Genomic DNA, 12,984 nt, shown 5'->3' with positions numbered 1-12,984 from the left:
ATATTCTATTTGGGTGGATTATAATCCAAATCATTTTTGCTCAATTCATATTCAATTCATCCAAATCCGATCCAATCCAACCATTTTTCACCCCTACCATTGAGGTGTGTTTCTCAAACTAATAAGTGATAATTTAGATATAAAACTCAAACTCCCAATAGTTTAGTTATGAAACTCAAAACAAGAAAATAGTTTAAATGTGTTTCTCAAACCAATAAATAAAGAGCACAATTTAAATTAAAGCTCATTTAAAAAAAAATAAAAAAAAATAATTAACTACAGCTCACTACAACTCCCTATACTCAATTATCCACATCATACCCCAAGTCCCAACCCCATCCTACCCCTTGCTCCTGCCCCCGCTCCCGCCCTCGCCCTCTACTTCAGTTCTCCAGTTTTCCATCGTTCTAACAATCCACGCCACCCCCACTTGCTTCAGCTCCTTCAGTTCTCTATTGTTATAATACGCTGCCTCCTTTTCTTCCTTTCTCACTTCAATCAGCCTTTTTTAACTTAAATTCAATCGGAAAAAAATCCCAACTTTCAATTATTTTTTAATTAGAGTTTCAATTTTAAATAGTTTCTTCAATAGAGATTTTGAACCAAATTTCTTTGAACTTATTTTTATTTTTTTTTGTTGGATCACAAACTTCAATTGAGATCTAACATTTTAAACTTTAGATTGAATTGAATAGCTTGAGTTTTTGAGGGATTGGAGTGATATTTCGTGGTGTTTGAAGGTGGTGATAAAATGTATGGTTTATGTTTGATGTTTCGTGGTCGAAAAATGAAATTGATAGAAGCCATTGAATATGGTGGTGGTGAAGGGAAAAATATGGTGGTGGGTTAAAAATTTTATGGTGATTGTTATGAGTTTTAATGCTGAAAATAGTAGCTTTAGTGATGGTAATGAAGGGGAAAGAATTAAATGACATGATTTTTTTATTTTTAATTTAGATTTGACAGATTATTAACATGTCACTGACATAAAGATGATGCGGAGGCGAGTGTAAATTTAAACACCTCCCATCATGCGAGTGGTTATATAGGTCTTAAGATGTGTTAACGGGGTTATAGGACCTATGTATAGTTAAGATTTGACGCTGTGATTAGGGGTGAACATGGTGTGGTATAGTACGGTATTAGAAATTTTGGTCGCGTAATTTCGGTAATCGATTTTTAAAACTATTATATCATTATCATACCAATTTAATTCGTTGTGCATAGTTCGGTATTCCAAAGTTCAATTTCGATATTTTACAATATGGTAAATCGGTAACCATAGTTTGTTTAACTTCGATTAATATATACTCGTTTAATAGAGTATTATGACTTTGACAATTCAAAAAAGGGTCTAATTATATTATACTAACACATTACACATGTAGAAATATATATTCAAAGGAAATTCAACAACTTCTTTTGTTAATTTCAATCAAAATAGAGTACTCAAAGTTGTAACTTCTAAACATTTAGTGTATACTAATACTAGGTTGAATATTTTTTAGTATTTAAATAAAATATATATTATTTATGTAACTATATCTTCGGTATGGTATTCGATATTTCGGTATATTATTTCTATTTACCAAATACTGTATCGAATACCAAAAAAAAAAATATATACCATATACAACCAAATACCATAATACTAAAATTACGGTATCAAAATTTTTGATATGATATGGTAATTCGGTATATACCACACCATGCCTACCCCTAGCTGGGATTTCGCCTATAGTTGAAGGGGGTACTTATGACTTCTCCATTTAAAAAAAGTGAGGTGTTTAGTCAAATTTTTCGGAGAAAATAAGTGTTTTGGGGGAGTACGTAGCAAGAGTTATTTTTCAGAAATTGAAAAAATATTTTTTTCTTCTGTAATCACTCTTTTGAAAAAGATACACTTAAAAATACTTATAATAAGTTAGGTCAAACATTAATTACTACTCAAAAGTGTCTTTTAAATTTATCATCTAAACACAAATTTCTTTTTATTAAAGGTACTTTTTTTAAAAATGCTTTTTAAATTAAGCTAATTTTAAAAGTTTGGCCAAACAAATTAGTGATTCTATATGTGTTAATGTCACGTCCGAATCTATATCCTGGACGTGATCGGCATTCGGAAATCATTAATGTTCCCAAACAAATTCTTAATCTGACTTACTACTGAACAAAAGACTAAACACTTATGCGGAATCTTTAAAAAGTGATAAACATTCACACGGCTAACTATATCGAACACACCGTTAATTTGACTTTTGTAAGGTCTTCCAAGTTGCAGTTGGAAAAGACTTCCAAGTCAGATTAAGAATTAAAAAGAAAAAAAGGAGTCAATAATTAGGTTGCGTTCCAACTTTAAGAATTCCAAGTGCTCAATATACGGCAAATTTATGTGTGTGTATATCCGTTCACATGTGAAATAAAGAAAAACCCAAAAAGAAGTTTTTTGCACTAATTTTGCTGTCTCACCAACCAACTTTAGTATAAGGAAAATGACCATACTTTTTTCTGTATATATAGTCCATATATTCACTCATCATTTCCATCAAGTCAGCTTCTCTTCTTCATTAGCAAATTAAACTTGCCATTTTCATTGAGCTGATAATATATACTAATGGCTTTTGCTTATAATGCACAAGCATTTCCCTTACTTGCATTATTGTTCTCATCCATGTTTGCCATTGGTCTAGCCAATTATGACTTCAATTGGGGCTCTAGAACATGGAACAAAACCAATTTCCCTTATACTCATCCACCAAATGCTACTCACACCTCCAATAGATTCATCGTTGGAGGTTCGGAAAATTGGCATTATGGCTTCAACTACATGGATTGGGCTCGAAACAATACTCCTTTCTTTGTTAACGACACCTTAGGTATATCCCTCTCTTCAAATTTGTACTTCTAGTGCTTTATCATTTCTTTTACATAAATTCGAGCATGTACCTGAAGGGGTTCAACTGAATCTCTTACACTAAAAAAAGTTACATTGTGCATATATATATATTGGTCATTTTTTTAATTTTATTTTATGCATGCATGCACTTGTGAAATTCTTCACAAGGAAAACTTCTAGTGTAGTCGCAAAAATTATTATGTGTATATTAATACTAAAGTTTTATTACCCCTTAACACAAAATAAATAGTGCATGCAATAGTATCATTCTATATATACTGATGATTTAAATTTTAATTGAATTCGCTTATGTTTGTGGCAGTGTTCAAATATGATCCACCAAATGCAAATGCTACTGGATTTCCACATAGTGTTTACTTATTCCCAAACTATTGGAGCTTTATTAAATGCGACTTCAGAAAGGCTAAAAGAATTGCGGATCCAAGTGAGGGAGCAGGGGAAGGATTTGAGTTTGTGTTGAAGAAAATGCAGACTTACTATTTTGGTTGTGGAGAATATAAAGGCATCCATTGCAAGACTGGAAACATGAAGTTTGCTGTGATGCCTCTCAAACATTGGCGTTTCTAAATTATAAGAGAGCAGCATGTTGGAAGATGCATACTGATTCATTATACTGATTATATTTTTTTTATATGCTTTTTGTGTTTTAATTTGCTTGAATAAATTTAAGTTGACTTTAGTAAGTATATTTTTTATTCAATTAAAATGTAGTACTCAGTTGTTCTAAATCAAATTTGAGATAGATTTAAGATGCTTGAACTTATTTGTCTTGGTGGTTTCGAAAGAAACAATCCTTTTTATTTTACACAACTCACTACAATTAATGTCATTAGTATTCTCAATGTTTCTTCTTAGATTTTTTTTTTTATCACTATTTCTAAACTAAGTTCTAGTCTATTTCTCTCTCTAAATTGGTGTGTTTAATTCAGAGGAAAATGCCTCTATATATTTGTCACGCCCAAACCTAGGGACGCAACACTTCTGATGCCACACTTGATCATGAATTGATCCTTATTGGGTAACTACATTACAAACATAATGTTAGAAAAAATGAGTGTATCTCAAAAGGAATGTGTCATGATTGACTACGAATATGTTTAGATTCAATCTCTGAATATTAGTGTGAAGAAAATGCCTACATTCAACCACTAATGTGTCATAACAATATTATTGCGGAAATATCGTGGATTAACTAGCATACAATTACAAACAAAGAAAAATAGAAGAGAAGAATAACACAAATATTTAACGAGGTTCGGCTAGGCCTACTCCTCCCAGCAAAAGCAGGGAAAGTTTTCTACTATGGAAGAAAAGAAGAAGCTTATCATGCTTTAGAATCCCCAACTACATATCCTATTTATAGATCCCAAGTAGTTCCAAACCTATGAGGAAAACGTTTTCTTAATCCTATAGGGACAATATTTTCCTTTTCCAAATCTATTAGGACAAAGGGTCTCCTAAACTAATAGGAATTCTAGTTTCCTAAAATAAAAAAGGAAAAACTTCAAGACATAATTAACAAATCTTCCCTTGGCTTGAATTCCTTTCATCAATTGAAATGACGTCTCTCTACCTTGCTCCCAGCCCTCCGAAGGGCTTACTGAGTACAACTCAAACCAATCAAGTCTAGGCAATATTTAAACTTATTGGTTCAGACTATCTTGGTTATCATATCTCCTGGATTATCATGTGTAGAAACTTTCTTCATATCAACAACCCATTTAGATGCAACATCTCGGATAAAATGATGTTTGACTACCTTTTGTTTCCTTGACAATGAACCAAGCTTCTATGTTTGATTCTTTTAAAGAGACTTAATCTTTTCACCCATAGCACTAATCCATCGATCTAATTTTGAACTAGAAATAGCTTCTTTATAGATATTAGGCACATGCACGTCAATGATCTCTCCAACTGATAGAGCAAATTCTATAAAATTTGCATATCCAAAAAGATTTTCATCAACCACGTTTGCAAATCTTTTTGGTTGGCTTATCATTCTTTTTTTCCCCTACCTAGTTCAATGTTATATGATTGTTGTTGTATAGGTGCATCATCATTATCGTCTTGATTAATGTCTTGCACATCCTCCACTTTTGAACTATTGGGCTTATAAGCTAGTGGAGATTCAACTTCTAACTCTATGTGGTCACTAATACTGTTATTTTGTTGTAACAATATCCCTGTTAATAATTAATCCCAAAATCTTTTCTGTTGTTCACCACAAACTGTAACATTTCACTCCAATTGCATACTCTAGAAATATGCACTTCTTTATCCTCGGTTCAAGTTTTTCACTCCTGACATGAGCATAAGGACAATCAAATATTCTAAAATTTGAATAATCAACAGACGAACCGTACCAAACTTCAAAGGGAGATGGAGATTTATTTACCAAATAACAAGTTGTATTGATTACTTCAGCCCAAAAATCCTTGCTAACACATAACTGTGAAAGCATACTTTGTGCTCTATCACGTGTTATGTTCACACGTTCTACAATACCATCTTGTTCTGATGTTCCAACATAAGTATGATGTCTCACTATGCCCTGTAACACCCTGCTATTTGAAAGAGCTAGAATTAGAAAAAACCATTTTTTTTGGAAAGATCAACTTTGGAAAGTTTGGCAAGATTTGTTAAGTATGAGTTTTGGGTCAACTTCAAACAATCATAACTCTCAGTACAAAATGAGTTAGGCGTGCTACAAGATATCAAATGAAAGGTCTTTGAATTATATTTCCAACACCACCGAGTTTGCTAATTTTTGAGTTCGTACGAGGGAGATATGCCCGTTGGAAGTCGGGTTGTCTAAATAAGGAAAGTCACCCGGATATTTAAGGGGTATTTTGGTATTTTCATACCCAATTGGGTTAATTCATTTTTTGTGAATTAATTAGGGTCTAAACTTATTTGGTTCAGTTTACGCTTTACAAAATTACGCTAGAGCTTTGAGAGAAGAGAAAAGAGGAGAAAGAAGAGAAAGAGCCAAAGTTCGTCGTTCTTGAGATTTTGCTTGTGGATTTCGCCAAGGGTTAATCCCTACGAGGTATGTGAGATCACATAGCATTGAATTCATTCATCCACACATCAATCATGATTTATTTCAGTGTATTTACGTTCTTGAAAGTAGAGTAATTGAGTTCTTGATGGATTTTTGTTGAAGTTCTATTGGGTTCTTGATTCTTGAGTTCTTAAGAAGTTCTTGAGTTAGTTTCATGAGATTTCAGGGTTTTTTTCGAGTAGATTCTTGTATACTTTGGTTGGGTATTCAAATCTAAGTGTTTGGGGAAGGAACCAATCGGATCTAGACGAATTAGGGTCGAAAAATGAACAAAAAAATTCGTCAAAATTCGGGGGAAAAAGGGTAGGGCTTCGCGCAACTCAGAGCTCCCCACATCAGCGTTTGTAGTTTGGGCTCAGGGGCGCCGCATCACTCAGAGTGACCCAACCCAGACCCTGTAGTTCAGGCTCTGGCGCCTGGCGCCACTCAGAACGCCAGGGTCGCCAGGTCTTCTACCCTTTCCCATTTCTTTCCATTTGAGTTCCCTTGAATCGTACCTATGTTTTCTAGTTGATTTATACACTCTAAGGTACGTCTAAACATCATGATATCATCCATAAACATGAATCATAACCTTGAATCCATAAATTCAAATACAGGGAGAGTTAAGAGCCAAGTCTAGAGAGTTCTTAGAGTTTTTTTAAAGGTCTTTCGTAAATGCTTTAAACTTGTTTTAAGACTTGAGTTTTGAGTTAAGTAAATAGTAAAGAGTGAAGTTAATTTATTCAAAAGAGTATACAGGGACTATGTATTCCCAAAGAGTAAATGTTTTCACATTTAAACAAGAAAGGAAATACCGATTTCCAAAAGAGCTGTTGAGCTAGTTTTCAGTAAAGAGTAAATACTTTCACAATTAAGCAAGAGAGGAAACACTGATTTCCAAGAGAGCCTTTGGGCTAGTTTTTGAGTAATTATCTCAAACCACAGAAAGAGTTATGTTTCTAAACATATGAGCTAGTTATATTTTGGGAGTAGTAATGAACACTGATATGGGAGAGAGTTCAGAAAACTCACAACCCTCATAAACCATATAGCCATCATGGGTAGAAAAAGGATCATACTTTTTAGATGATTTGTTAGTGCTATTTGACACAGACTAGTGGATCCACTTAAAAGTTAGGTTATATACCCCCGGCAAGGTATATGATGGCCCTGGCAGCATGAGGCAAAACGTTGTATCATCACATAGCTCTTAAGTGATGGTTGTCGGTTAGAGAAACTCCCACATTTATATTTTGTATTTTTATATACACTGAGAGTCCTTGTATTTACCAGAGTTTACATTGAATCATTGCATACACACAGAGTTATATTGTATCTTTGCATACAAACTGAGTTACTATTGTATTTTTCAATACACAAAGTTGTTATCCATGTTTTAAAAGCTTTTCTTTATATTTCATTTTTATTATTGCTTTATATTGAAATGAGTTTAGTTGAGTTGAGTTGAGACCAGGTATGTTCTTTTAGTTCCCTTTCAAGTTTATGTCTTGTTTTAGAATTCTCCTCGCATGCTCGTACATTCAATGTACTGATGCATGTTGGCATGCATCTTTGTATGATGCAAATTCAGGTAACCAGGATCAGCATCAAGCGCATCGTTGATCCAGTTGAGCTCCAGAGTTATTGGTGATCATATTTGCTTTCAGAGGATCCCCTTTTTATTTTTTTATCAATTTAGTTCATTAGGATGTCGAGGGTCTTGTCCCGACGTCCATCTCAGTTGTTAGAGGCTTCATAGACAGTTAGTTGATGTTAGTCTTGAGTCTTTCCATTTTAGTTTTTCCATTTTAGTTTTTGTGTTGAGACTTGAGTTGCCATGTTGGCTAGTTGAATGTTTATCTTTAAAGCATTTTAAGTTATTCATTGAGATAGTTTAGTTATGATTGTATTCCAATACTTTATTTTATCATGAGTAAGTCTTCCGATAAGAGTTTAGCCAGGCCAATGGTTCACTTGAGGCCAATAATAGTTCTCGAGTGCCAGTCCCACCCAGGGTGTAGGCTCGGGGAGCGACAAACTTGGTATCAGAGCACAGAGTTTAAGAGTCCTAGAGAGTCTATGAAGTCGTGTCAGTAGAGTCCTGGTTATCGGTGTGAAGCACGCCACATCTATAATTAAGAGGCTGCGACACTTAGGAACTATCTCACTTTTTCATACTCATTTAGTGCGATAGAGTTATCTCTAAAAAGTTTCTTCTAATTCATGCTTGCGCGTGTCTTTCAGATCATGCCTCCCCGAAGGGCTGTCCGAGGTCATCCCGTTAGAAGGAATGTTGAACCACGGGATCAAGGGGTATCTAATGCACCAGAAGTGCAACCCCAAGGAGAGGTCACCAATGCTGAGTTTCGGGAAGCTATCCGGATGTTGAGCCAAGCTGTGACCAATCAAGTTAGACAAAGAGAAAATCGACATGAAGTGGCTGATACTTCAAGGATCCGTGAATTCTTAAGGATGAATCCTCCAAGCTTCACTGGGTCAAGTGTCACTGAGGATCCACATATTTTTTTTGAAGAGCTTCAGAAGGTTTTTGAGATTATGTATGTTGCTGTTACTGAAAGGGTAGAACTAGCTGCATACCAAATGAAGGGTGTCGCTAGAATCTGGTTTGATCAATAGAAAAAAAATAGAGTTGAAGGTGCACCAATTGTGAGTTGGGCTTCGTTTGAGTAGGCCTTGTGGAAAATGGATAGAGTTGAGGGTGCACCAATTGTGAGTTGGGCTTCGTTTGATGAGGCCTTCTTGGGCGTTTCTTTCCCCGTGAACTAAGAGAAACAAATGTATGAGAATTCCTTACTCTTAAGCAGGAATCAATGAGTGTTCATGAGTACAATCTAAAGTTCACCCAACTTTCCCGCTATGCTCCGGAGATGGTTACAGACATGAGAGGTAGGATGAGTTTATTCGTTGTTGGGTTGTCTCGTCTGTCAAGTAAGGAAGGGAAGACAGCTATGCTGATAGAAGATATGGACATAGCAAGGCTAATGATCTATGTACAACAGATTGAGGAAGAGAAGCTGAAAGATAGAGATGAGTTTCAAAATAAGAGAGTTAATACAAGGAATGAGTCCAGACAACAGAAGAGTAATGCCAATCGGTCATCTTTCTAACAGAAACAAAAGGGACATGCTCCATCATCTGCTAGTGCACCAGCACCAATGAACAAAGTTGAGTTCCAAAATTAGAATTCACAGAATTTCAAAGCTAGACCTGCGCATTCTCAAGGTAGTATGGCACAAGAGGGTAGTAAGACTCCTGCATGTGCTAAGTGTGGTAGGATCCACTCAGGGGTGTGTCATGATGGCTCCACTGGTTGCTTCAACTGTGGTCAGAACGGTCATTTTATGAGGGAGTGTCCTAAGAACATGCAGGGTAATGGTAATGGGGGAAATAGAGTCCAGTCTTCTTCAGTTGCTCCACCAGACAAAGCTACATCTAGAAGAGATACTTCAGGGGCAGGCGGAGGAGCAAACCATCTTTATGCTATTACTAGTCGCCAAGAGCAAGAGGATTCACCAAATGTTGTCACTGGTATGATCCAAGTCTTTAAATTTGATATTTATGCTTTGTTAGATCCAGGAGCGAGTCTATCTTTTTTGACTCCTTATGTTGCGATGAATTTTGATGTTCTTCCGGAGAAACTTCTTAAGCCCTTCAGTGTTTCCACACCTGTTAGTGAGTCTAGTCTAGCAGAGAGAGTCTATCGTGATTGTACCATTTCCGTCAATCACAAGAGCACCATGGCTAATTTAGTTGAGTTAGACATGGTAGATTTTGATGTCATTCTAGGTATGGACTGACTTCATGCATGTTATGCCTCTGTTGATTGTAGAACTCGAGTTGTTAAGTTCCAGTTTCCTAATGAACCAGTTATAGAGTGGAAGAGTAGTTCAGCAGTGCCTAAGGGTCGTTTTATTTCATACCTTAAGGCGAGAAAGTTAGTTTCCAAGGGTGTGTCTATCACTTAGTCTGAGTTAATGACTCTAGTGTTGAGATACCTCATATTTAGTCAGTTCCAGTAGTAAAAGAGTTTCCAGAAGTCTTTCCAAATGATCTTCCCGGTGTCCCTCCTGAGAGAAATAGACTTCGGTATAGATATTATTCCTGATACTCATCCTATATCTATTCCTCCATATAGAATAGCACCAACAGAGTTGAAAGAGTTAAAAGAGCAGTTGAAAGATCTCCTTGAGAAGGGTTTTATTCGACCAAGTGTCTCACCTTGGGGTGCTCCAGTCTTATTTGTGAGGAAGAAAAATGGTTATCTTAGAATGTATATATATAACCATCAGTTGAACAAGGTTACTATCAAGAATAAGTATCCTCTTCCAAGAATTGATGATCTTTTTTATCAACTTTAGGGTGCCACTTATTTTTCTAAGATAGACCTTAGATCTGGCTATCATCAGTTGAAAGTAAGAGAATGTGATATTCCTAAGACAGCATTCAGGACCCGCTATGGTCATTATGAGTTCCTAGTTATGTCCTTTGGTTTGACCAATGTTCCTGCAGTGTTCATGGACCTGAATAGAGTATTCAAGCCTTATTTAAATATGTTTGTTATCGTATTCATTGATGACATTCTAATCTATTCGAGGAATGAAGAAGATCATGTTAGTCATCTCAGAGTAGTTCTCCAAACTCTAAAGGATAGAGAGTTGTATGCTAAGTTCTCTAAGTGTGAGTTCTGGCTTGAGTCTGTGGCATTCTTAGGCCATATTGTTTCCGGTGATGGAATTAGAGTTGATACTCAGAAAATAGAGGCAGTGCAAAATTGCCCTAGACCACATCTCCAACTGATATTAGGAGTTTCTTGGGGTTGGATGGATATTATAGAAGGTTCATCGAGGGGTCCTCATCTATTTCATCCCCTTTAACCAAGTTGACTTAGAAAACAGTGAAGTTCCAATGGTCTGAAGCTTGTGAGAAAAGCTTTCAGGAATTGAAAAAACGGTTGACTACTGCCCCAATATTGACCTTAACAGAAGGTACGCAAGGTTTTGTTGTGTATTGTGATGCGTCCATAGTTGGATTGGGTTGTGTGTTAATGCAGAATGGCAAAGTTATAACTTATGCCTCCAGACAACTTAAGGTTCACGAGAAGAATTACTCAACCCATGATCTAGAGTTGACTGTCGTAGTGTTTGCTTTGAAAATATGGCATCATTATCTTTATGGTGTTCATGTAGATGTGTTCACCGATCACAAAAGTCTCCAGTATGTGTTCAGTCAGAAAGACCTTAATCTCAGACAGAGAAGGTGGTTAGAGTTACTCAAGGATTATGACATGAGTATTCTATATCAACCAGGTAAGGCCAATGTTGTTGATGATTCCTTGAGTAGGTTGTCTAGGGGTAGTACCGCCCATGTTGAAGAAGAGAAGAGAGAGTTAGCAAAAGATGTGCATAGACTTGCACGATTAGGAGTTCAACTAATGGATTCCACAGAAGGATGAGTAGTGGTGATGAATGGGGCTGAATCATCATTAGTGTTTGAAGTAAAAGAGAAACAAGACCAAGATCCTATTTTGCTTGTATTGAAAGCAAATGTTCATAAGCAAAAAGTAATGGCTTTTGAACAAGGGGGAGATGGTGTATTGAGGTATCAAAGTGGGTTGTGTATACCAAGGGTGTATGAAATCCAAGAGAGGATCATGGAGGAAGATGATAGCTTTAGATATTCTATCCATCTGGGTTCCACAAAGATGTATCATGATTTGAGAGAAATATATAAGTGGAATGGTATGAAGAAAGGTATTGTTGAGTTTGTTACTAAATGCCTGAATTGTCAACAAGTTAAAGTAGAGCACCAAAGGCCCGGTGGTATGGATCAGAATGAACTTTCGGAATGGAAGTGGAAGATGATCAATATGGATTTCATTACTGGATTGCCACGGTCCGCATGCAAGATGATTCTATTTGGGTGATTGTTGATTGAATGACAACATCAGCTCACTTTTTGCTGGTAAAGACTACCCATTCAACAGAGGATTATGCCAAGTTATACATTCAAGCGGTAGTAAGACTTCATGGAGTTCCAGTTTCCATTATTTCAGATAGAGGTGCACAATTTTGGAAGTCATTCTAGAAAGGTTTGGGTTCGAAGGTGAACTTGAGTACTGCTTTCCATCCTCAGACAGATGGTCAAGAAAAGTGCACTATTCAGACTTTAGAAGATATGTTCAGGTCCTGTGTGATTGATTTCAATGGTAATTGGGATGATCACCTACCTCTCATTGAGTTTGCTTACAACAATAGTTACCACTCTAGCAATGGCTCCATATGAGGCTCTTTATGGGAGGCGATGCAGATCTCCTATTGGATGTTTTGAGGTTGGTGAAGCTGGATTGATAGGACCAAACTTAGTTCATCAAGCTATGGAGAAAGTGAGAGTTATCCAAGAAAGGTTGAAAACAGCGCAGAGTCGTTAGAAATCCTATACTGATGTTAGGAGAAGAGACTTAGAGTTTGAAGTAGATGATTGGGTATACTTGAAGGTTTCATCCATGAAGGGTGTCATGAGATTTGGTAAAAGGGAAAGTTTAGTCCCCGGTATATTGGTCCTTATAGAATATCTGAAAGGATTGGCAATGTAGCTTATAAGTTGGAGCTACCGCAAGAGTTAGCAGTAGTCCATCCAGTATTTCACATCTCTATGTTGAAAAAGTGTATGGGTGATCCTTCAATGAATATACCAACTAAAGATATTGGAATTAAGGATAGCTTGTCTTATGAGGAGATTCTTGTCCAGATTCTAGACCGCCAGGTTCGCAAGTTGAGGACCAACGAGGTGGCATCAGTCAAAGTTCTCTGGAGAAATCAGTTTATTGAGGAAGCTACTTGGGAAGTTGAGGAGGATATGAAGAAGAGATACCCACAACTCTTCGAATCCGAATAATTTCCGAATTAAGGTACTAATCCTTTTCTTAGCATTTGTTTTAAGTTGGCATGTTGTATTTATATTTTGCTTGTTGGGTGTTTGAGCTGAATGTTAGATGTTACAC

The 12,984-nt window shown here is 36.2% G+C and overlaps 1 protein-coding gene across 1 annotated transcript; it reads left to right on the top strand.

Moving 5' to 3' along the window:
• The first annotated feature begins 2,544 nt into the window (after positions 1 to 2,544).
• Positions 2,545 to 3,641, top strand: LOC102599388 (uncharacterized). Its single transcript, XM_006349573.2, has 2 exons — positions 2,545 to 2,876; positions 3,219 to 3,641. Exons 1-2 carry the CDS (start codon positions 2,615 to 2,617, stop codon positions 3,482 to 3,484), a joined length of 528 nt encoding a protein of 175 aa, XP_006349635.1. The 5' UTR covers positions 2,545 to 2,614; the 3' UTR covers positions 3,485 to 3,641.
• Positions 3,642 to 12,984: the final 9,343 nt, after the last annotated feature.

The sequence above is a fragment of the Solanum tuberosum genome, unplaced genomic scaffold (genome assembly GCF_000226075.1).
Source record: "Solanum tuberosum cultivar DM 1-3 516 R44 unplaced genomic scaffold, SolTub_3.0 scf00112, whole genome shotgun sequence".
Classification (NCBI taxonomy): Eukaryota; Viridiplantae; Streptophyta; class Magnoliopsida; order Solanales; family Solanaceae; genus Solanum; species Solanum tuberosum.
Note: the sequence above shows the minus strand (reverse complement) of the source record. Positions and strands in the feature narration are given on the sequence as shown.